The sequence below is a fragment of the Sitophilus oryzae genome, unplaced genomic scaffold (genome assembly GCF_002938485.1).
Source record: "Sitophilus oryzae breed Bouriz unplaced genomic scaffold, Soryzae_2.0 scaffold_1977_pilon_pilon, whole genome shotgun sequence".
Lineage (NCBI taxonomy): Eukaryota > Metazoa > Arthropoda > Insecta > Coleoptera > Curculionidae > Sitophilus > Sitophilus oryzae.
In genome coordinates this window covers 632,863-659,025 of record NW_022146698.1, presented here as the reverse complement: position 1 = coordinate 659,025, position 26,163 = coordinate 632,863, and the positions used below count along the sequence as shown (strand labels likewise).

The 26,163-nt window shown below is 32.8% G+C and overlaps 1 protein-coding gene across 2 annotated transcripts in view; it reads right to left on the bottom strand.

Annotated features, from left to right (window-relative positions):
- Nucleotides 1-7,232: 7,232 nt before the first annotated feature.
- LOC115883735 (uncharacterized protein DDB_G0283697-like) overlaps nucleotides 7,233-26,163 on the bottom strand; it is a 33,930-nt gene continuing 14,999 nt past the window's right edge. Inside the window, exons 3-4 of one of the 2 annotated variants that reach the window (XM_030902144.1) lie at nucleotides 7,716-8,362; nucleotides 7,233-7,663 (exon numbers count right to left, since the gene is read on the bottom strand). In XM_030902144.1, coding sequence (XP_030758004.1) covers nucleotides 7,428-7,663; nucleotides 7,716-8,362 — 883 coding nt within the window. In that variant the 3' untranslated portion in view covers nucleotides 7,233-7,427. The remainder of the gene's footprint in view (nucleotides 7,664-7,715; nucleotides 8,363-26,163) is intronic. The other variant, XM_030902145.1, reaches the window with a different exon arrangement.

The following is a 26,163-nucleotide window of genomic DNA, read 5'->3' as shown; positions in this document are numbered from 1 at the left end:
CAAAACGAAAAAATTTGATAACAATGAAGCAAAGTTATGGGCTTTAAAAAAAATTGGTTTTGGTAAAACACACTATATTTTTGGGGCGCCCTATATATGTTACGCCCCTTAAGTTATGTAAGACAACAATTTTTTGTTATAATTTAAGACGTCCCTCTTTACATAATATTACAGTATATACAAATAATTTTAAGTTTTCCAGATTGAAAGTATCAAGTAAAAAACCTAATGTCCAACCGCTCCTATAAGCTCGTTCCACTGTGCGTCGCCGTATTTCCTACAAAGTTTTGTGAAAAAATGAGTGATAATGACGAGTCTTTGGATATTCAACAAGCTGCTGAAACTGCGCTTTCCACGTTAGTGCCCGAGAAGTCGAAAAACTTATACGAGACACGAGACACGAGACAACCTCCAACAACTTTGAAACCTGGGTCAATTTACTTTTAGGCACAAGTGCCTAAACAAGTGTCACTTTTATATACTAGTGCCTAAAAGAATGTCATTTCGAATCTCAAATAAAAATCAAAAATTGTCAATTTCCAAACTTTCGCCAAAATAACAACATTTTGTGTTCCCTACTCTAAACTAACAGATAGAGAAACTAAAACGTTACAAGTTGCTTAAAAAATAATCTAAAAGACTAGGCATATTACAGAACGCCGGCATTTTAAATAAAAGAAAAACATTTTACAAAGAACTTATCTGGTTTTAGTCGTTTTTCAAAACGCCTAATCAGAATTAAGCATATTAAAAAATTATGATATTCGCTGTACAATTCTTCGTGAGGACTGCGCTATAGCTCGAAGACTGTGGCCAGTGGTAGATAGCAAAAAGACAAAACAACTACTAGACCACAAAAAGAACCTAATACGCATAATTATTGTAGGTATCGTCACTGGAAATTGGATTCCAAACCCCAGCAACCTAACTTAAACTAACCTGCGTACAGGGTGGGTCAAATTGGACGCTTTTAAAGGGAACACCCTTCAATTTTTCTATAGGAGATAGACAAAAACAAATATCAGTGTCTGGAGCTCAATTTTTATCAAAAACATGATGGTGAAAACCGTACATCGATATCTGTTACCGTTTCGGAATTACGGCTGCGGTTACGGGGTGTTTTTCAAAAATGTGCATTTTTAACAAATCTTTGTAACGTTTTTGCTATGGAAAATTTTGTATTTTTACGGGAACATTTCCAAAGCAGCTTTTTACATAGAATTTAATGAGTTAAATATATATTTTTTTAAACTAATAATTTAGAATTTATCAACAGAAAAATTGATTTTCTTATTTGCGACACTCTGTATACTTTTAATTAACTGAAAGGAACTTAAAATTACCTTTCCAAAAATATAGCGCACTTGATATTTTGTTATCGTCCCCTTCGAAATACAGAATTTTTAAAAGTGCCACTTTTAACTAGTAGACTTTGGACCCGTTTTGGATTATCTGTCCCTAATGGGACTAGAAAACATATTGTTACGGATTCCGTGGGTCCACTATTTAAACTCGTCATTGAGCTTCCTATAGTGACGTCATTGAGCTTCCTATAGTCCACGCAGAATCGTGTACTACCATCTTTCTTCGTCACCAAAACAACAGGAGATGACCATGGACTTGATGATTCTTCGATTACTCCATCTTCTAACATCTTATCTACCATTGTCTCCATTTCTTGTTGTTTGGAAAGGGGCACCCTTCTAGGACGTTGTCGAATCGGCTGAGCATGACCAGTATTAATCCGGTGCTTCACAAAATCCGTTCTTCCACTGTTGTTCTTCTCAAAAATACTGCCATGCTTTAGCAGGAACTGCTTAGCCTTCTGTTTCTCCTCAGGTGTTAGGTGATCCCATGGCTGTTCTAGATGTTTTAGTGTTTCTTTGGATGCCATTTGTGTAACAGCTGATGACACTTCATCACATCGGGTGACACTTCTTACAGGTACGCAGATGGCTATCTTGTCGTCTTTTTGGATCTTGATACAATTCGGGAAAACATTCGCAATTCTGATCGGTATATCCTTGTCGGTGTTCACCAATGATTTTCCTACTAAGTACTTATCTTGTCTTCTGTTCTTGTCGCCACTTTGTACCAGTCCAACACAGCACCCAGCGATTTTCTCCACTTTACCGAATACGATCTTCTCGGTATTACCAGGTATCACCACAGTTTCCGCTGATCTTACATCCATTCTTCCTGGTCCCTCGTCTGGAGATAACATAAACTCTTCATTTCCGATATTCAGGATATTTCTCTGGTGATCGAACGAAAACCCATGTTGACGAATCACATCCATGCCCAAGATGAAGTCATCTTCAATATCTGCCACTAAGACGCTATGCTGAAACTTCAAATTTCCTAACTTCAGCCTCTCCCCGTACAACGGCCATTTCCCCCGTAACTGTACGTAAACACACTCTTCTTCCCAGAGGCATCAGCTTCAACCCATGCACTGAGTTAGCTGGCACCGACGATACCATAGCGCCAGTATCCACTGTCATTCGGATTCTCCTACCATTGCCCTTCCCGTCGATCACTAAACTGTCAGCGGTTCTTCCCAGACTCTGTTCTCCCCAGTCAATACTCGCCCCTTAGTATTGACTGATTTTAGTTTTCCTGGTGCCTACGTTCTCTGGATGGTGAACGGGATCGCATTTGAACGCGGCAATCCCGTTTGATGTGGCCATTCCTGCCACATCTAAAGCACCTTATGTCCTGGGATCTTCTATGGTTCTCTGTCCGGGTGTTGTTGCTACCCTTGTTCACTAGTAACTCACATAGTTTACTAAACATCTCCTCCAAACGTATGTGAGAACTTCCGGGCTGTTCCTCGACCGTTACAGATCTTATCTTCGGTCTAGGGATGGCGCTAAAAGCAGCTTCAATTTCTAGCGCCCTGACCAGTGCTTCGCTGCTGGTAGAAAATCGGGATATTTGCAGCGCCCTCTGTAATTCGTTGTCCCTCAATCCACTAATAAAACACTGGGCGGCGAGTTCCTCCCTAAACTCTTCCGGTGCTTCTGGATATGCCAGGTGTACCAGCCAACGTAAGTCTGCTTCGAATTCCTGCAGACTCTCTCCGGACCTCTGCAGGCGTGTCTTAATCTGGGCCTGGTAAAGTTGACGTCGATGTTGATCGCCATATCTTCTGTCCATTGCAGCAACCAAAGTTTCGTATTCCTGCTGTTGGGCTGCAGGAATAGTTTGCAGCAGTTCCAGGGCAGGGCCACGCAGCGCGATGACAAGTGCCGCTGCTTTCTCCTGGTCAGTCCATCCATTGGCAGCAGCCGCTGCTTCAAACTGGCGGTGGTACATCGTCCAGGTGGTTTGTCCATCGTAGGTCGGGGCCTTGAGGTTCGCAGTTCCATGAACGCCAGGTGTTCTTACTTGTGCCTTGGTCTTCTGTAGGTCCATCTCTAATTTTTCCATTTTCTGCTGAAGGCGTTCCTCAAGATCTTCTACGGCTTCTTGAAGGTGATTTTCCTGCCGTTTTTCCAGGTCTTCAAAATTCTTCTGTAGTCGAAATTCCTGATTTTCCAAAGTTCTCTTAAGACGGTCCTGATCTTCTTGTCTTTCCCTGTGACGTCGCTCCTCCACACGAATTTCCAAATTTCCTAATATTTTCTCAAGCCGGTCCTGTTCTTCTTGTTTGTCTTGTTGTCGTTGTATTTTTAAATCTTCGAAAATTTTCTCAAGCCGGTCCTGTTCTTCTTGTTTGTCTTGTTGTCGTTGAATTTTTAAATCTTCGAAAATGTTCTCAAGCCGGCCCAGTTCTTGTTGACGTCGTAGTCTTTCCTCTCCCTTTTCTCTTTCTAATCGGGCTCGCTCTTCTTCTCGTTCTTTACGGAGTCTTTCTTGTTCTTCTGCTTTCTCTTTTCTCATGTTCTCCATAAAATCGCCCAATAATTTGCTTACTTCTTCCATTTTCTTCGATTGCTCCCTTGTACCAACCATAAAAATACTCTGATTCGGTCTTAAAATCCTGTTGAATCGCACTTCCGACACCAATTGTTACGGATTCCGTGGGTCCACTATTTAAACTCACGATAAAATACTTAACGAATTTATTTGTCTCACTCTGTACACACAACTTATACTATTTACGACACAATTTATGCAACTACTATTACTCTAACGGTATTTCGCTATTTCAAGCGCGGTATATTCAAACTTCAGACTTCAGACTATCTTCAGACTGGTCCAACTGTCAAAGCGCGGGCCTTATATACCCCCTGGCGATTGTTTCTGGAATTTTCTAAAGAATTCTGTAATTTTCTTTTACTTTCTGGCGAATTCGCCAGGTTCCTCAATGCACGTTGCGATTATGTAGCAGTAATGCAGTTATGCAACCAGTAATACACCTTGACAATATTTTTCCAGCAAGACGAGACACCGTATGCAGAATGCTGAAGTTAGCAACATATGTTTGCAGCCAATTTCTAGAATAATTGAATAGCTAACCAAGATCCCAGCGGCACCAAGACCGGCGGTCCGTTGGCCACCGAGGCCGCCGGACTTAGTGCCTTTGGATTTTTACGTTTTTTTATTTTTTACGTTTTTTTACGTTTTTTATTATTTTTTTTAGTTTGAGGAAGAATAAGGTTCTTATGTTTCATCTGCCCGTATAATCTAGACAAGAATTAGAAGTACTTAGCGGTTATGTGAGGGCATCTTTCACACCTACTCAGGTAATGAATTCCGCGAGAAATGTTCAAAAACGGTTCTGTCTGTCCATAACATAAGGGTCGATATGTTGAACACCTGTAGCAAAATCTCATGTTTTAGTGTGCTATTGATGTTTATTGTTATTAGATATAGTTTAAATTGTTACAAAATTCTGCATCTCTTATTGTAAATATTATTTTCGATTTAATTGCTGTTCACAGCTAAATTTTTTTTGTATTACAGCCGGTACTGTTCAAAAGTTCAAAGCCTACTTATTCGAAGTAATTGTTAAAAATGCACATTTTTGAAAAACACCCCGTAACCGTAGCCGTAACTCCGAAACGGTAACAGATATCGATGCGTGGTTTTCACCATCATGTTTTTGATAAAAATTGAGCTCCAGACACCGATATTAGTTTTCGTCTATCTCCTATAGATAAGGATGTTTCCTATGGGTATTTCCCTTTAAAAGCGTCTAATTTGGCCCACCCTGTACATTTTTTCAAAAAGATCGCTAGTTTTCAGTCAATCCTCATAATGCCTAATGAAGACTCGTCAGATTGTACAAAACATTTTACGCGGGATGGTATAAATGGTATAGAGTTATACCATCCCGTTAATTAGGTTAGTTAACCTAAATTTATCTAAGGAACATTTTTTGAACAAATCTCTTTCAAAATTAGTAAATAAATAAGACACTGGACAAAAAAGCAGCAGATTAAATGTTTTGAAATCTGCTAAAAACTTTAAGCTTATAGATATGGGTTGTTGTGTAGCTGTGACAGTGCCGAAAGCAGATCGTTTTATAGGTTTGGGGACCAAATGGAAACCAAATAAGGAAAACTCTTCACCAGGGGCGGCTTGTCCTATGAGGCAGATGAGGCAGTGCCTCACCAATACATTTGAAGAATTACACATATTAATCGATACATCTTTAATCACAATTTTATATTTTTTTCCCTATTTGCATCAATAAAAATTGTATTTTTTATCCGTCATTCTACAATATATTACGTCGATGGTATTACTTTAAACGCGCTTCCTTTCCCATATGCGACAAACTCGACGATATATATATATCCATCTCATTTGTTCTTTAAGAAGTATATGTGCAGAGGTTTGCCTCTCGCCTTTCCTTGTCTAACGTATTGTGGTATATCGCATTGACGGAGCGACAGCGTTAACTGGAATCTTAAATCTATAGAATGAAAAGAAAAAGCATAGGCAAAACCTTTAGTTGAAGAGAGATAAAATGTATGGAGTAGTAGCGCGTAAAAAGACCGTATTGAGGCGAGCCTCAAATGTAAATTTAAACCTTAAAAGCCGTTCGTTAAAAATATGTACCACTTCCCGATCAGTCCGAGAGATTTTAGGCGACAGGCTGAAAATGCAGAATTGTATTATTTGGGAATTTGTATTAGTTTGAATCACAGTTTGAATTAACTCTGCCGGTTATTGCACTGTTTTGTCTCTAATTAATTAATATATACGTTTTTTAATGTGAATTGCATGTTTAATTACTCGTCTTACTGATTACAACATATTAAGTAAATACCTAAAAATTGGGCAGTGACTTGTTGATTGATATGATGATTTAGAGGGACCATGCATCATCAGAGGACTTTCCCAGGCAAAGTTTTTCGAATTCGAATCATTTCTAGATAAATTGTGTACTCGTATAGTGAAAAAGTAAAGCAACCTGTTACAGAGATTTAATTTTGTTTTATTTTTATAGGATGGGTAGAAAAACAAAATTTTACCATACAGAGTAAAATATAAGACAAAATATCCTGAGGTCGCTTTGATAAAAATTTACTGTTGCAATAGCCCTATGTAATAGGTACCGTATGATCGAAAAAAAACGGCGTCCAGTTGGCTTGAAAATGACGATCGATGACATTTTCCATATAATTTTACATATAAAATGACAGCGGTCTTCATTTCATAGCCATCGCTGACGCCGTTTTTATTCGATCATACGGTATAATACTGCGAATTATATTACATAAGGCTTAAGGCAACTGCTAAATATTTAGAAATATTTTAAATACAAAAATGTGCGCTTTTTAAGTCTGTAGGTATCTAAAATACTAAAAATAATATACAGTGTGTATTGCATTTAAAAAAATTGAGATATAGCATTATAATATTGCAATGTTGGCCGTGCCATAAAAAAATCCCTGTATAATGTAAATTTTTCTCGGATTTCTTTTTTTGTCCTACATACCTCGCTATATACATACTTAAGCAATAATATATCAATAAGTTAAATTCACTCCAGGTTTTTACCACTTTTTAAAAAATGAAATTTTTCAAATATGAATTATCATGGAAATCCCGCATATATAGTGCTTCAAATAAATCAATAGTGTGATGTATGCTGAATTTTATGCTGAACCCAATTCTGTACAGAAAAATGGTAATGCGATTGCAATTTTAAAGAAAATATTTTTTTTAGGATATGCACTTTTTTTATATAGAACTTTTTTTTCATATATTTGGGAATTTTCAATATATTCACTACGAAGATATTGGACTTCCTCGTACTAATGGTCACCCTATATACATACTAATAAAAATTCTCTTCTAATGTGCCTCACCATCTTCCAGTGCTACGAGCCGCCCCTGCTCTTCACTCTGACTGTTTTTTGTTTTAATTTTACTTTATTGTTATATAAATAATCTTAAAGCACCAATTAGCAAAGATACTAAGTTTTAAATTTTAGAATCATCAATTTAGAAATTTAAAAATATAGTGATTACGTATTGTGATATTTAGTTATTATCCGATTTAAAAATTCATTCATTCCGTCTGTTTTAATCTTCGAATGTTTTTTGTGCGGTGCGGAGCCTAATCCTTCAGCATAAATAGGAACCAAAGCTTGATCTGGAGACACGCCAGCAATTGCGGTTGCTACAGGACGAGCTATTGCTAATCCACCAGGCCCGACTACCGCAGTTGCAATTGGTTTACTAGCTGCTACACCTCCTTCACCTGAAATTATAAATATTTTTATTTGAAGCATGCTCTGTCAAAATTAGTTTACCCGCTACCGCCAAGCCAATCGGTTTTGCCTCAGCTACAGACGCATCTTCAGGTGGCAAATTTACAGCAACGGCATCATTTTCGTCTTCATTCTCTTCCTCTTGTTCCTCTTCTTTTTCTTCATTTTTATTTACTTCTTTTTCGGGTTCTTTTTTATTACCGACTTTTTCATTTTTATTTAATTCGTTTTTCTTTTTGTTGTTTTCTCTTTTCTTCTCGAACCATTGGGTCAAGCCTTCCCTATTTTCAGAACCTAAAGAAGTGTTTTCCTGTACTTCAACTAATTGCTGTACACTATTATTTATCGAAGCCATGCTATTATTATACTTTTCCTCGTCCTCTTTAGTTAATTCCCCATTTTTCTTTGCTAGTTCTTGTAATCTTACAATTTCTCCAGCATTTTTCTGAATATTTCTTATAAATTCATAACCCTCAAATAGATCTATGTCAAACTTGGTGGGCAAAGGAGGATTTTCCAGTTCAAGAGGATCGATTTCTATTTCTGTTTGTTCTAACGGCGGCGGAGGATTAACAGGCGTTTTTACTATTACTGATGATATTAACTTGCCATCTGATGTTTCCGTAATTTGCAGTGACTGACCTTTACCTCCGCCATAAAATGGTACTAATGTAACTTTTGTAGCCGACCTAAAAATATCCACAGTTAATTGTTTTCTTTATTCATCTTTTACTTAACTTTATCAGATACTATTGTGGTTGAGTTTTTCTGTTTTGTCTTTTATTGAGGTCGACTTTTTTCAATTTAGGTGAAATTTTTATGTATTCAGTTTTTGATCTACAGTTACTTATTATTGATATTTTCAAAAAAATGCATTGAGAAAATTATTGATAAATTAGGAGAAATATTTTTGCTGGTTCTAAAATGGTTAATCCCGTTTACACTTTTTCAAATTTCCATACCGTTTTAGGGAAAATTAAAAAAAAATGAAAAATATGGGTGAATTTTTTCCTAAATTGAAAGTCCTAAAAACTAAAACCCGTTTCTATGGTAATATTATATATATTTCATTCTTTGATGGATGGTTATTATTAATTTTGATTAATGTCATATTTTTTGCTGTTGTTAAAGTATTAAATTTTCCGATAACTATTTCACCGTTTCCGTACCATTGAAATAAATAAATTTTCTGTTTTTTTAACATTCTAAACAGCAAAAAATGAGACTTAGTTACAATTCTATCAATAACAATCTATCAAAGAATGAAAACGAAATTATATAATCATAGAAACGCGTTTTGATTTTTAGGACTTCGGAAACAGAAACAAACTTTAGGAAAAAATTCAACCATATTATTTTCATGTTTATTTAATTTTTTCTAACCGGTATGGAAATTTAGAAAAGTATAAACTGGATTAACAATTTTAAAACAAGCAAAATTTTTTATTAAGAATGATTTTTTTCTCAAAATATCAATAATAAAAAAGTTTTCCCCTTGTAAAGACAATCCGGGGACATACTATATATTAGATTAAAAACAAAGGATTAAAAAAATATATTTAGCCTGTTGCTATTGAGTATTAATTAAAGTAATAATTAAATTTATTGAGTATAGATATATTAAATTCGACATTTATGGCCACAAGTGGCTATGAGAAATAACTGGAAATTATGTTCCAGTTCGAAAAATATGCGCTAGGGGACGCCTTTATTATAACCAATCAGAAAAATTTAACATTTAGATACTTGTTTTACATGTTTCATTGACACTATCAAAATTATTATTAATAATCAACTCTGGCCGTTATGAGAGACAAATATTTGAATTATGAAATTTTTTGTCTTTGTGAAGATGCGTGTCACCAAAAATGAGCTCGTGTGTCAGCACTGACACGCGTGTCATAGGTTCGCCATCACTGAATTTGGACGATGACCTACAAAAAGATATGAGATCCCATCAAAAACATAGAATGTAAAAAAATGCCAAGTCTCGCAACGTTGTTCTTCCACTACAAAAAATTGTGGGATCTATTTACTTATTTTATTTAGTTTTTATGAAAGTCCCCTGATATTTTTTTGATGGTTCGCCCCAAACCCGATATTCCACCGAACCGTCGCACAACCCATCGCATCGGCGGATTGGCGTATTAAATCGACGTATTGACGAATCGCATCGACAAACCGCATCAGCGCATAGTGAGGATGGGGCTTAACATAAGATTACACTTTTTGTAGTGGAAGAACTGTGTTGCGAAAATTGTCATTTTTTTACACTCTATGTTTTTGATTGGATTTTATTGACTTAAAAGCATTTAGTTGGGTATATCGTGACTTAAAAGTTCCCAAGTAGCATTTGGACGTTATCTAACGTCGCGTTCAATAAACCCGACGTCGGGTACCAACGTCGGTTCGACCGCCTGACGACCCTTATTTGCACCTAAATGGGGAATACAGATTCGGGTCGCCTCGACGTCGGTATCTGACCTAATAGGGAATGTAATTCTATCAATTACCAACGTCATATTACGTTGGATTTTAGTTACTTAAAATTCGTCGCTAAGCACTAACGTTACGTTTGGTTTCATATTCTCTACCAAGAATACATAAAAACGTAACCAAATTACCTAATTACAAATGGATTCATAATCACTCCTCGAATATAACTATAAGTGCCTATTTAATTTCATATTATAATATTTCTGAATCATTAATCCTGAAATCAGTTTTGTCAACGGAAGTCACTTTCTTGATATATCTGATTAAAATACTCCGGAAAACAACGAGCGCCTTCAAAATTAGGTAGATTTATGAAATAAAAATATCTATAAAAAAGTAACTCGCAAAATATATTTTAATTTTCTAGCTGGTTTAATCATAAAACTGTACTGTGGTTCTTCCCAAACTCAACCTTATCAATATTATTCTACTAGAAATCGAAATGTGAATATTAAATTTTAAAAACAAAAAACGATTTTAAAATGGCTGACAATCGGATACGTGTTAAGAATGGCGGATTTCTGTGTCTGACTTAATATGAACTACCAATATACCAATTCCGACCTGGTCTCCAACATTAGTCGTCTCACATGACCGAAGTCATCAAACCGTACGACGGGCAATCGTATTGTGACGTATATAATTCCAACGTACGCCACGTAACCTCACTTTGCGTTTTGCGTATCAGTAATTTGTGGATTTGAGCAACTATATTTTAGTTTTTGTTTTCTCGTTAAAAAAAATGGGCAGCCACTTTTTTAAGCCTAACCTCACATGTCGGAGGAGGATGGGGTCTGCTGGTATCCTAAGCTAAAAAATGAAATTAAGATGCACCAGTGTAATGCAGCATCTCTTCCGGATAAAAAGCATTTACGGGTGGAGGCAAGACATCACTACTACTATTATTATTTTGCAAAAGCCTCGACCTCTTTCTGTAAAATGTAGATGAATGTCTAAATGCCTTTTTAGTGTTTTTTAGGCATAATAAAAAATTTAAGTTTGTTTACAAAAACTTTTTATTAGGTTATGTTCATATATGATGTTCATTAGGTCGCAAATGCTACTTAATGGGTTGTATTTACGGACATAAATAGAGATACGTAAATTAGGTTATAAATATGAACATAAAATACCACAAAATATAATTGGACGTTAGTCTAGGGATTATCATTGAGACGTATCCTATTCGGACAACGGGTAGACGTCGGGCTAGTTCAAGTATATGTACGTCGTGCAAGCCAACGTGGGAACGACCGCGACGTTGGGAAATTAATAAAAATGGTACGTTGTTATTTTTCACGTCGACAGATCGTTGGATTTACCGACTCGGATCCAACGACGTCGCTTTTAATAGGAAAGCAGGTCACAGGTCGTATCACGAGCACCCGACCTAAATTTGCACAAAGTCTGACGTCGCTTCAGGTCAGATTTAGTTCGAAGTCAGATAGATGCTACTTGGGTTTGGTACTTAAAAGAGATATTTATTAATATTAATATTAAAAGTAAGCCCTCTTATTTCTAGATCTGCCTCTGTATAAATAATTATTTTTAGATACAGGGTGTCCTAATATTTCGTGGACATAGAACTACTACGAATTTTTGGAATCAAAATAAGTTCAGTCAACATAAGTTACCTCTATACAAAACTGCTTCGTTTGTCCGCTAGAGGGATCAAATTAAAAAAAAAATACATTTTTTCAGATATTTTAAGAACCGTTATCTCGATTTGAATGAGATATTGCGTATCTATGTACTAATTTTAATGGTTAATTAAACTTAATGGTAAGGGCTATAACATTTGGATTTCACAAAAATCAAGAAAAAGTATAGGAAGGGTGAAAACTACCCTCATCTCTATTTTAGTATAAAAAATATTTAACTCCATCGCCGGCCCCGGCCGATTTTCTTTTTGTATAATGGTCCCTCTAATAGATGTATATAACATTTTTTGTCTCTAGTAAATAAACGCCACCGCGCTTACTTTTGGTGGAAACAAATTATTTTTGCAAAGCTGACTTCCAAAAAATGTTTTTTGTCACATCAAGTTATGGATATTATTATATGCTCTAATAATCTAATTGGCGAAAATATGGAATTTTATGTCACATCACAAATTATATTTGACAATAAGCTTCATAAAGAACTTAAAAAAATTAATAATTTTTATGCTAATTAACGTTTGGATTCATTTTTGATTGATTCCCTCTAACGGACAAACGAAGCACTTTTGTATAAATGTAAATTGCATTTAACTAATTTTGATCCAAAAAATACGTAGTTGTTCTATGTCCAGGGAATATTGGAGCTCCCTGTATATTTTCTAGGTCTGCTTTGGAAAAATAAATTCTCCAAAATTTTTTCACAAAAACTATGCGATGCGATATAGCGTTTTTTTTACAAGAGACAAAAAATCTAGTAAATTCTAGAGGGATCGTAAAACAAAATAGATAAAATATTAAAATCAACAATTAATAACTTTATTAAATTACTTGTAGGGACATTAACGCATTTTAAAAGTATGAAATCCTAAGAAATTAAAATTGGTCAATTAAATTCTTTTTGGATGTCTACGAAATACTAACTAACGGCCCACATAAGTTTTAAGCATAGAATATTATTCAAAAACTGTAACCAGTTCTTTTACATATATTAAGAATTTTTATGATTGCAAACATAAGGTAGTGCGTATTAAAAAATAACTTAGATTTAATATGTGTCTATAGAAATATATTACAGTTTTTATACAAAATATTTACAATATATCATTTTTGTAATCTTTACATAAATATATTACCTCTTTTTATTAAATACTATTTACAATATTTAAAAACTATTTTAAGCAGTATATTATACAGGAGTTACTAAATAATAATAGCAATTAAGAAAGTGCTTTAATTTAATAATACTATCAAAGCAGGAAAGTGTATTGATGAGGAAAAATTTGAGACTCCTAACATCGATGGGAGCTATTCAAATAAAATATGTTTCCAATATGTATTTCTGGTTTGTATTGAGTATACAATAAACCTTTTAGTAATTTACATTGTATTTTTTATAATACAAATTGCAAAAGTCTAATGGGATCCGCATAAAAATGAAATAACTGTCAAAAATAGAAACAACTTTGCTATACTGATATCATTACCCAAAATACTACTTTCATAATATTTGTTTGTTAGCAATTTCAAAAAAAGAGCTCAAAGATTCTGTTTGACATCAGTCCTATCTAGTTATTATCTGCCAAATACCCTATATCTAAGAAATTAAAGTTATAAGAGTACAAAAATGACTAAAATACTAATTTACGTTTTTAGATAATAAACATGCATTTATTTTGAAAACTACAATATTTGTGAACTGATGACTTTGTGCAAAGTTATAAAAAGGCATAAAAATTCTGTAATTTATAAAATTACTTCTATAATATTATTCTACAATTAAGAATCTCTATATCTAAATGTTCTATTGCTTTGAAAACTAGAAAGATTATTACTAGAATCTGAAAATGTCGCTAACTAAAGAATACCATAATACCATTTTTATTATAACAGAAATATAAGGAACAGAAAACAGAAATATGTTTATAAAAACTATTACCACCTAACAGGTACAAATGTTTATGGCATTAAGAGTGAATGATCATATCACATAACTTATTGACTGATCAACATAATATTGAGAGTTTGATAGTTTGCTTGTTTCATAGTTTACACATACAGGGTGACAATTTGACAAGTAACAAGCGGGAATATCACAAAAAAACTACAAATATAGAGTAATTACAGCGGATACAGAGGAGGGCCCACGGGGCCTGGACTCCCTAGAACCTATCAATTGGGTTAAAAATGGCGCCCTCTAAAGGGGATATTCTACATTACTTTTTATTTGGGCCCCCCTAAAATAAATTCCTGTATCCGACTCTGACTACCAAGAAGATCTTAAATACGTATTGGGGGATATAAAGGAGAGCATTAGTTTTCCTGACGGGTATATCGGAACCTAATGATATTTTGTTGTGTAACAATTAACTGTAAAACGTAAAAATAAAACGTTAATGTAACAAGTAAAAATTACTAGTTTCAAAAGTGCTGTATAATTTATTAACACCATTATCTCGAGAACTAATCATGCGTTTTAAGATTTTGCCATAAGTAAAAACAAAGCAACGAGCTTTTCAAATTCGAAAAATCGAAAGTAGAGAAAAAATAAAAAAAAAGAAAAAGTAAAAAGAAAATTGTTTTGCTTGTCGTAAAGGGGGGAACCAAGCTCCACTCCCACAACCGGTTTCTGGGCCTACCCTTCATCAGGTTGGCTGTCCAGGGGCTGGCTAACACCGATACGGCAAGCAAAACTTCTTCTATATCAACAGACGATGTCGTAAAGTGTCGGTGAGATATTAGTACATCTCCCGTCAAAAGATGGTAAAGAGCGTTTTTCGGCCCGCTCAAATATATGAAATGAACAAAATTCTTACAGCTTTAGTGTATATTAATAAATAATTCATATATTTGAGCGGGCCGAAAAACGCTCTTTACCATCTTTTGACGGGAGATGCACTAATATTTTTCAGAAAAAATGTGTTATAACTATTAATACCTATGTCGTTGTGTTTAAAAAAATACTGTTTGTAAACATAAAAAATTGTACCCAAACAAATAAAAAGCGCATTATCATCAAAACTGTACATTTAATTTTTGTTTAGAATAGAACTTGTTTGCGTGTTGCTAAGCGGCAGATTCTGATATTGTGGTTATTCTGTCATGGATAATATGAACAGACGTCATTTAACAATAGAGGAAGCAAATCAAGCCATTGGGTTGGTTCTTGGCGGTGCGCAACAGATCGATGTGGCTGATCGATTTAAAGTCACCTAAAGTGTAAATTCTAGGCTTAAAACCCGATTTGATGAGACTGGATCTGTCATGGAGAGGTATAGGGAGGGTCGAACAAGGTCGACAAATGCTAGAAAGGACCGAATCTTACTGACAGGAGCTAGGATGCATCCTGCAAGAAACTACATGTTGCTCAGCCAGGACCTTATTGCTGCCAGCAGAGTACGTATTACCCCTCGGACGGTCTTAAATCGATTAGAAAAAGCAGGTTTACATTGCTATAGGCCTATAAGATGCCCTCCGTTGACCGCGAGTGTCAGGTTGAGGTAATAAAACTCAACGTTTGCTCTGGTGTAATGAAAGAGCTAACTGGAATAATGAGTGGCATGCATACTGCGATGTTCAGCGATGAAAGCTGCTTTTGTCTTCGTATTGACAGACGTACAGTTCGTGTGTGGAGACTAAGAAATACAAGACTTAACGACCGATATATTCAAGAAGGGCATCCCTTTGGAGTTAGAGGTGTAAATGGTCTGGGGTGGAATTTTCCACGGAGGCCGAACGGAATTGTAAGTCTGTGAAGGTACCATGACAGGTGAAATTTATGCCGACGACATCATTGGAGGATCGTGGAGGGAAACCTGCTTTTTTTAATCGATTTAAGACCGTCCGAGGGGTAATACGTACCCTGCTGGCAGCCAAAAAGTCCTGGCTGAGCAACGTGTAGTTTCTTGCAGGATCCATCCTAGCTCCTCTCATTAAGCTTCGGTCCTCCCTAGCATTCGACCTTGGTCTACCCTCCATATGCCTCTCCATGAGATCCAGACTCATTAAATTGGGTTTTAAGCCTAGAAATTACACTTTAGGTCACCTTAAATCGATCAGCCACATCGATCTGTCGCGCACCGCCAAGAAGCAACCCGATGGCCTGATTTGCTTCCTCTACTCTTAAATGACGGCTGTTCGCTGTTCATATTATCGATGACAAAATAACCACAATATCGCAAACTACCGCTTAACAACACGCAAACAAATTCTATTCTAAAAAAAAATTAAATGTACATTTTTGATGATAATGCTTTTTATTCGTTTGGGTACAATTTTTTATGTTTACAAACAGTATTTTTTTAAACACAAACGACATATGTATTAATAGCTATAATACATTTTTTCTGAAAAATATTCTTCTTAGCGAAAACACAATATCCTTAACTTTTTTCGATTAGTTTATATTCCTGAGTGTTATTTTCCAAATTGCCACCTTTGCATTTTATTAATATCATTTAGAAAAAATATTATACTGACATGTTTTAGAAATAGAATCAGATATTAAAAATCGCATCACCATGTTTTTCTTTTAAATCAGATATACAGGATAATTCTAATTCGACACCCACTATTGGGACCTCGAAAAGTATAGGAGATAAGTAGATATTTAAATTAGGCAAAATTGTGCATTGATGCGGCTAATAAAGGGTATTCCAATAAGAGGTTTTGGATGTTGATAACGAATAAAATAAAAGTTTTATAACAGGGACTTCTCTGGCAGCACACAGTTCTTTTGTTGAAATTTTCCATTACTACTGAACACATTTCTGGAGTTATGTCACGAATTATTCGCCTAATTTCTTCTTTTAATTGTTCATTGTTTTCTGAATTGTTTTTCGTAAGCTTTGCTTTACATATAGCCCCAACAAATTCGTGACATAACTCCAGAAATATGTACCGGAACAACACCGGTATCAGCTCTAAGGAGAGACCAAGTTAAAGAGGTGGAGAAAATGGAGACAGATATTATTTACACATTAATGCACTAATTTAACCATCTAGGTATCTCCTAGAGTTTACGAGATCCCAATGATTGGTGTCGAATTTTAATTACTCTGTATGGAACATAAAAATAGTTTGGTTTGGTTTGGTTTGTGTTGTTGTCACTTTAAACCCAATTTGGATTATGCAGTGTCGATGTAGCTAATTTCTAAATCACTTTGAGCATGAGCTATTCCCCCAGGCCCAGCAATCGCCACTGCAACAGGTTCAAAAAGGATATCAACATTAGTATCTTTTTTTAAAACTGCTTTTGAAACTGGGTTCGAAATAGCCTTCCCATCAACTCCTGCGATAGCGGTAGCTTGAGGTTTTAATATCATCGTAGTTACATCATTATTGTTCAAAACCGTTGACGATCTAAACCGTATTATCTTGTTTTGCGGAATAGTATTTCTGTTTTTAATAAACTCGTACAACGGATGAAATCTGTAAGGAGCTAGGGATATTTGCATAGAGTTATTTAATTGTTTAATTTTTTCTGATCCTTTAGATTTATTATCTGGAAACATATCGTAATTCTTTTGAGATTCCTCTTTCTTATGTGTAATAAACGAGTGTTTATCTGTATTCGATAGTAAGTTTTTATTTACATATAGGTGATATTGATCAGATACTGAATTTGTGAAGTATTTGGGAAGATAGCTGAACTTAAAGGATGCAATTGGGTCGTACTGGTTCCTTAGCTTAAGAGGTGGGAAGAGTGCTACTGGTAACCATGCAGATGAGTTTGGTAGTCTAAGAAAATAAAAGAGTGTTAGTAAAGCAAATCGAATTATTATACTTCTAAATCTAAACTGTATGTTTAATATAGGTACCAGATATTATTAAATTTCAATAAATAATAAAACTCAATGTGCTTTAAGACATATTTATTACTTTCACTGTTACTATCTATCTCTATTAATGATTGAAATACAAAAAGTATATATTTTACCCTTGTATATAAATTTTTAAAGTAGCTCAACCTAAGACGTTTATGGATGTAAAGCACCAGATGGCGGGGCGTATTTCACAGTCTTTTACTAGAGAAAAATATTTTTTGTTACTCTGAATTTTGAAACGGCCAATAAAAACAGAGAAAATAAAGATCGATAATTTTCGGACTGTGCCAATTGGTTACTAATCGACCAGATACTTTTTGTCTATTAGATATGCTATAAAAGCTGGTAATTATACAATTCGACCATTGTAAATACCCGACAAATTCCGCAAGGCCGACGAGGTCGATGAAAAAAAAATTTTGTTTAGATAATTTTCGAGATATTTTTTCTTTCTGAATGCACATTTTAAAGTATTTTATATTCTTTGTCCGCTTGATCTATTATACTGGTCGCACGTATCGAAGTTTTATTTCTCGTAGTTTTAAAATATTTTCTTGTTTCTTTGTAGTTGTAATGTAAAATTAGATTAATTTATTAAGTTTGATTATAATGTTTATGTAGACTACCAGAAGAAATTTAGTAGTGTTTTTATATTTTATTTTGAAGTTAAGTAGTAGGTGAAGGGGTAATTTGGTTAATTTTTCTTTATGTTTGATTAATTAATAAGTTTGATAATTTGTTTAGTTTAGAATACAAGAAGTAGTTTGTGTAAGAGATTATATTCATTTATTTTGTAGTCGAGTAGAAGGTGAAGATATTTGGGTATTTTTTTCTTTTTGTTTTTCTTCTAATAATTATTGTAGTATTCTTTTAAATATTGTGATAGATACATTATAATCTTCCTTCTACTTTACTGGTAGTTGAGTATACGAAAAAAATCTGATCAAATTTATTTTAAATGAAATTAATCTAGTCTTATTAATTAATCAAATTAAACTAGTCAAATAATATTAATTGCAATGAATTATTAAAAAATATTAATTATTTTGGAAAATAACTTTTGAAATGGAGTATTATTGATAAAATTCAGACAATTTTTTTTACCCAGTAGCGTATTTCAATATGATCTTATCATTTATCACTGTATAATAACTTTGTTGTGGCAGAAAAATATACCAGTTAGTTTCAAAATATTTTTTTTTCAAACGTCACAAAAGTATTAATTTTTGCCACGTGATTGACAATATAAAAAAGTCATTTTAACGCCTAGGCATAAAAGTAAAGCACTTTACGCCTAAGCATAAAAGTATGAAAATATATTATTAAAATGACATAAGTCTCAAATTCAACGAGCCGTAACCATAGTTTCTCGATATGTATAATTCCTCATGGTACAAAGAAATCTTGAAAACAAGGTATGGTCGATAGCGTCTCCAATGTCGTTCAGTTTGCGCATATCGCCTGTGACGTCATATGCCATACAACAAAATATCCGTATTGTTCAATTGCCACTAATAAAAAAAGACTTAAAATAGGGAAGAATTAAATAACCCCTAAAGTTATGTAAAATCATCGAGCTGGACATTTGAAAAGTTATGACACATTATACACATTTATTATGTGTCATCTGTTTGAAAATTTGAAATTGGCGCGTGGAGCTTGCCGACCAATATTGCCGTTTATCACCTGTGACGTGGTGACCAACCTGCGCAATATCATACCTTGTTTTTTTTTGTATCATGATAATTACTTACAAGGTATGAGTTTTAAATATTTTTATATTATTTGGAACGTTTGAAATTGTTTAAAACATTATTTGTGGCGTTTGAAAAAAATAGCATGTTCTATTCGGAGTAAAAATGACTTTTGTGCTTCAGCTGTATGTCAAACCTACAGTCTCGCCACGAAAAGTGTCATTTTTACTCCTAATAAAACAATATACTAGAAAGTTTTATGGTTTAACGGGCTTTGTGAGTTAAAACATAATGATATTTTCAGTTTTTATAATTCTTGATCGAAAATAAACGGCGTCAGCGATGGCTATGAAATGAAGATCGCTGTCATTTTATAAGTAAATTTATGTGGGAAATGTCGTCGACCGTCGGAAATGTCGTCGATCGTCATTTCCCTGCCAACTGGACGCCGTTTTTTTTTCATATGGTACAAAGTTAAAGCAAACTTGACTCTGACCATGTTTTACGCTAAGAAAGATTTATTTCGTGTAATAAAGATTTAAATGGTGTATTAAGTACATAATATTTATTTAAATGTCAAATAATATTATTGAAACAAGTGCCAAGTTTTATTTTTACTTAAGAAAAAAATTAATCAAGAATGTATAAACGTTCTGTTTTCAAAAAAAAAAATTATCTTAAAAACGTAAAACCACAATTTAGAATAAAATGATCGAAGAATGAAATAAAATTTTATAGCCCTGGGTCAAATCGAAATAAAGTAAGTGTATGTAACTTTTTTTAAATATTAATAATTACTAGTAATTAGCATTAATGTACCAACATATTGAAAATTGTTATTTCTTTGTTAAATACTGTTTAGAATCCTTAAAATAACAGTAAAAATAATCGAAAATCAACAATGAAATAATAGTTTTGTTTAAATTTCTTAATCAGCTGAGCCCTATTATAGTTCGCAAAAATCCGAGCTATATTATTACATTACTCTGAGGGAAATACCGCAAATAATCGATATTTTTGACTCCGCCCCTAATCACATGCTTCATTCGTTTAAAGCTTTGCGATTTGTTCGCTAGAGGCAGCACATTTTGTCGAGAGGTTGACCAACTTTAAGAATATATAAACAAGGATTTTACGTATGTCACGTCATATCAAACATACTAAGTCGTAAGAAAAGGAAACTTAAGTCATTTTATGCAAACATTCTATTTATTATATATGTAATATTTTTTAAGTTTATTTTTTGTAATAATTCTAGCAGTCTGCAAATCTATATATTTTATATACAGGGGATCGCCATATTCCGTGGACATAGAACTACTACGTATAGACAAAAGTACTTCGTTTGTCCTTTAGACGGCATCAAATTTTAAAAGGCTAAACACATTTTTTTATGATATTTTAAGAACCGTTATTCCGATTTGAATGAGATTTGCAGCCTATGTTCTAAGTGCTTTAACATTTGACTTTCACAAAAATCAAAAAATACGGAAAGGGTAACAACTACCTCCACCCCAACATAAATTTTAGTATAAATATTTTCCAACTCCACCGACGACCAATTTTTTAGGACAATGGTCCTTGTAGTATTTACTAATTTTTTTGTCTCTTGTAAAAAAACGTCATCGCGCATACTTATTGAGGAAACATTTTTTTTCCAATCCGACTTCCAAAAAATGTTTCTTGTCACATCAAGCTATACAGAGTGTATCAAAAAACATGTGCCATATCTCTTGGAGAGATTCCTCATGTAAAAATAAGACTTATTTTTCATATCAACATAGGTCCGATTCTGCTTTGTTTCGTAACTACAGGGGTTAAAGTCTTAATAATTTATTAATTCCATTATTAAAATAATAATGGAATAATTTTTCAAAAAAAAACATGTGCGCCACTGGCTTTTTTCTTTTGGTATATCAAAGCCTTTTTTTTTGGTCTGTAAGCCGTTTAATGTCAATTTTATTAATCACAATTAATAAAATTAAAATAAAAATAATAAATTGTATATTTTACCTAATTTTTTATTAAATATTATTCTTATTATTTAAAAAAGGCGTCCATTGAACCCAAAGAGACCTGATTTGAAATACAAAAGCCAAAGCAATAAGACTCTAAGTCTCGGTCTCAACATTTAATATGATAAAATTTAAATTGAGACCGAGATTTAGAGTCTTATTGCTTTGGCTTTTGTATTCTTATTATTAGTTATTATTCCTTCTAAATCCAACTTACAGCAATTTCAAATAAAAAAATAATGGTATTTAAGATAATTACAAAAAACCTAATTTTAAAAAGTTTTAACATCCTGTAAAACTATGCATTTCCATGCCCATATTTATAGAAACTTTTTTTCTTATTTTTTGATGAGGAATAAATGAGTACTTATTATTTAAAACGTTCGCAAGTTAATGATACTAAATATTTTTAAAGGTTGCTACTTGGATCAAGGTAAATTAATAAAATTGCGTTTATCTCATCAAGGAGGCCGAAATCTACAAAATATGAAGATACAACTTTTAATCTGCTAACTGCTTACGCTATATCGCTAACAAAAGAAAAAAAGTCAGTGGCGTACATATATTTTTTAAGAAAATATTCGAGTGATAACCCAAATGCACGTACTTGGTGAATATGTAGTAGGTAAATTTTAATCTCAAAATTTCATTCTACGCTAAAAGTACTTAAACCTAATTTTAGAAAGTTTCAACATCCTGTAACTCCTGTTCTGTTTTTATCCAAAAATAAGCATTTCCATACCCATGTTTATAGGATTTTTTTACATATATTAATAAAACTGCGTTTTTCTTATCAAGGAGGCCGAAATCGACAAAATATCAAGAAAAAACTTTTAATCCGCATTAAACTGCTTACACTATTTCGTTAAAAAGAGAATAAAGTCAGTGCCGTGCATGTTTTTTTTAGAACAATATTCCAGTGATGTCGACACTATTTTAGCTTTAAAATATGTCGCATTTATAGTAACTTTTATCCTCAAAATTTCATTCGAATCACTAAAAGTACTTGGAAGAAAATTAGAATAAATAGAAAAAAATATTAAGACTTTAACACCCTGTAACTACGAAACAAAGCAGAATCAGACCTATGTTGATATAAAAAATAAATCTTATTTTTACGTGAGGAATTTCCCCACGAGAGATAGCACATGTTTTCTGAAACACCCTGTATAAGCAGATAAAATCTACAGGGTTGTTCACCACATACGATACGGAGTATTGTAGCTAAACGATGAGATTTTTACAAATTGTAAGTTTGGGGTTCGTTGAAGGACTATTAGAGCTACAATTTAAAAATATTTTTTTACAAGATGCAGAGTGTCCCAAATAAATAAAAAATATTCAAGTTGTATTTTTTTAAATGGAACACCCTGTATATTATTACATTTTTAGTTTCTACGATTAAAATAAAGGTAAATTTGATTAAGGTTTATTATACTTAAACCTTACCGTTTTTGAAATATTTTCCATTTTGTGAAATTGCAGTAAAAATTTTAAAGCTTCATTTCTCCAAGGGTATCAATGTTTTTAATACTAAATATTTAATGAAGTTTATTTATTGATCAGTTATTGTGTTGCAATAATAAAAATAATACTACCTTATACAGAGTGTCTAAAAATTTATTTTAAATAATTATTAGCTTCAAACGGTAATAACTTCTTTAATTTAAATGAATGCCCTGTATATTTTAGGAGAATCAGATGCACAATTAAATTGTCTATCAAATTGTATTATACCATTTTTTACCTATCCCTTCAAGTTTTCGTATAAAATGCATTTTCTTATAATTTAGACCTCATTTATCAATATATCAATGGAATATTGACATTTTAGATTGTTTTTAAAGCAACAAATGTACAAAATGTACAGACTAGTAATATTATCGTTTTTAGCAAAACGATAATATTACTAGCCCATTTGTATGCAAAAAGAAAACTATTTAAATCTTTATAAAAGAGTATACCATTAATTAAATATAACACCATTATTTGCGCCCATATACTAATTAATTACATACTTAATTGTGTTCGTTATTAAATTATTATAAATAAATGTGGATTTGAGTCAGAAATCAATATAATAATAAGTTATCAAATTAAAGTCTCTGTAGTTATAAATAAGCATTTATTAAAAAATGAAATATCATTTTTAAGGTGTTACTTTTTATCACACTGTCTAATGCCCATACAAAATTCAGTTTTTTAGTATTTGGAGCAATTATTATTAATCAAAGCAAACAGTCAGTTAATGTTGTTTGAATACTGGAATCATATTAACTGATCCTCTTTAACAAATATTTAAACAGTTTTTTTTTATTTTTTAATGAAATAAACGAATTATATCGACAATATTAATATTTGTACTCTTTAAAAATTTGGTACATCTTTAAAAATAATCTAAAATGTCAATAGTCCATGGGTATATTGATAAATAAGTTCTAAATTACAAGAAAATGCATTTTCTACGGAAACTTAAAGAGATAGGTAAAAAATGGTATAATATAATTTGATAGACAATTAAATTGTGCATCTGATTCTCGTAAAATATACAGGGTGTTCCATTTAAATTAAACAAGGTATTGCCGTTTGAAGCTAATAATTATTTTAAATAAATTTTTAGACACTCTGTATAAGGTAGTATTATTTTTATTATTGCAACACAATAACTGATCAATAAATAAACTTCATTAAATATTTAGTATTAAAAACATTGATACCCTTGGAGAAATGAAGCTTTAAAATTTTTACTGCAATTTCTAAAATTGAAAATATTTCAAAAACGTAAGGTTTTAAGTATAATAAATCGTAATCAAATTTACCTTTATTTTAATCGTAGAAACAAAATGTAATAATATACAGGGTGTTCCGTTTAAAAAAATACAACTTTGATATTTTTTACTTATTTGGGACACTCTGTATCTTGTAAAATTATTTTTAAATTGTACCTCTAATTGTCCTTCATCGAACCCAAAAATTACAATTTGTAAAAATCTCATCGTTTAGCTACAATACTCCGTGTCGTATGTGGTGAACAACCCTGTATAATGCACTAATAATCCAGTTGGCAAAAAAATGGAACTTTATGTTAGTATTACAAATGATACTTGACAATAATCTCTTCATAAATTTTAAATTAATTAAAATTCGGGTTTATTTTTTATTGATGCCCTCTAACGGACGAACGAAGCACTTTTGTATAGAGGTGAATTGTGTCCAATGAACTTATTTTGATTCCATAAATTCGCATTCTATGTCCACGTCCACGGAATCTTAGGACGCCCTGTATAACAACAGAATATCATAGTTTAGAGATAAGAGATATTTCAGAGATATCCTAGAGTTTAGAGAGAATATTATAACCTACGTCAATATTTACAATCTATGTCTAGATACATTATAAAAATAAAAGAAACAATTCTTTTAATTCGCTTTGGCAAGAACATATCTAAATGTATATAAAAAAGTAAGTATATTAATAATAATTAGTTATTTTCTATTTGTCTTAAACTATATTCTATTTCTAAATTTTGAGTTACCTATGGTACTACGATCACGTATCTTTTTTACCATATTGCTCAAATATAAACGGTTCCACAGTAGGCTAAGAAATAATTTATCAATTCAAGATGTGTTATAACTATCGTTAAATTTCTTAGCATTCAGTGGCGGATACAAAGGGGGGCCGTGGGGCCCGGGCCACCCTAAAATCTGTAAATTAGGTTAAATCTTAGGCTTTCGGGCTAAAAATGGCGCCCTAAAAAACATATTCTACATTACTTTTTATTTTGCCCCCCCTAAAATAAATTCCTGTATCCGCCCTTGTTAGCATTGACAATGACATCTGCTCTTGGATTATTTGAAATTTTTAAAAAATATACTACAAAATATATATACAGGGTGTTTCAAAACAAATGCGAAAAACTTCAGGGGTGATTCCTTGTTCAAAATAAAGGGTAGTTTGCTTTATAAACGTTGGGTCAAAAGTCAACCATTAGGGAGATATCGCGGTACCAAGATGGCGGAAAAATAATGTTTTTATTTTTTATCTTGAAACGAAAAATAGATTAATGAAAATTTTATGGAAGCATTACTGTTGTGAGAAACATACTTTCTGTGAGTAATTTTCTCGACTTTTTTGTAAATGAGTGGAAGGGGTTGAAATAAACTACCTTATCATTCTTGTTAACGAAATTTAAAAAATGAGTCAAACACATGCAAAAATAATTTGATAGCTTTGTTTGTTTAGCTTTTTTATCTCTTGTGTTTCCTTTTGATGAATCTCGCCGATTTGAAATTGAAAATAAAATGTAAAGCATTACATGTCAGGGTAAAAACATTTTTAGATAAAGAATCTAGTGATAATAACGCTAATAATAAGAATCTAGATAATAACGTATTGCAGTAGAGTAATGTCAATAAAATAATATTAGAAACGTCCTAAAAGTGACATCGGGGTGACTAGATTTTTTCCCTAACAAAATTAGAGCAGCCCACTAGATTCTTTATCTAAAAATGTCTTTTGTCCTGACATGTAATGCTTTACATTTTATTTTTTAATTTCAAATCGGTGAGTTTTATCAAAAAAACACAAGAGATAAAAAAGTTTCTAAACAAACCAAGCTATCCAAATTTATTTTTTGCATGTGTTTGATAAGATTTTTCTTTAAATTTCGATAACAAGATTGATAGGGGTAGTTTATTTCAAACCCTTCCACTCATTTTAAAAAAGTGAAAAAATTACCAGAAAGTGTGTTTTCATAACAGCAATACTTCTATAAAATTTCATTAGTCTATCTCTTTTC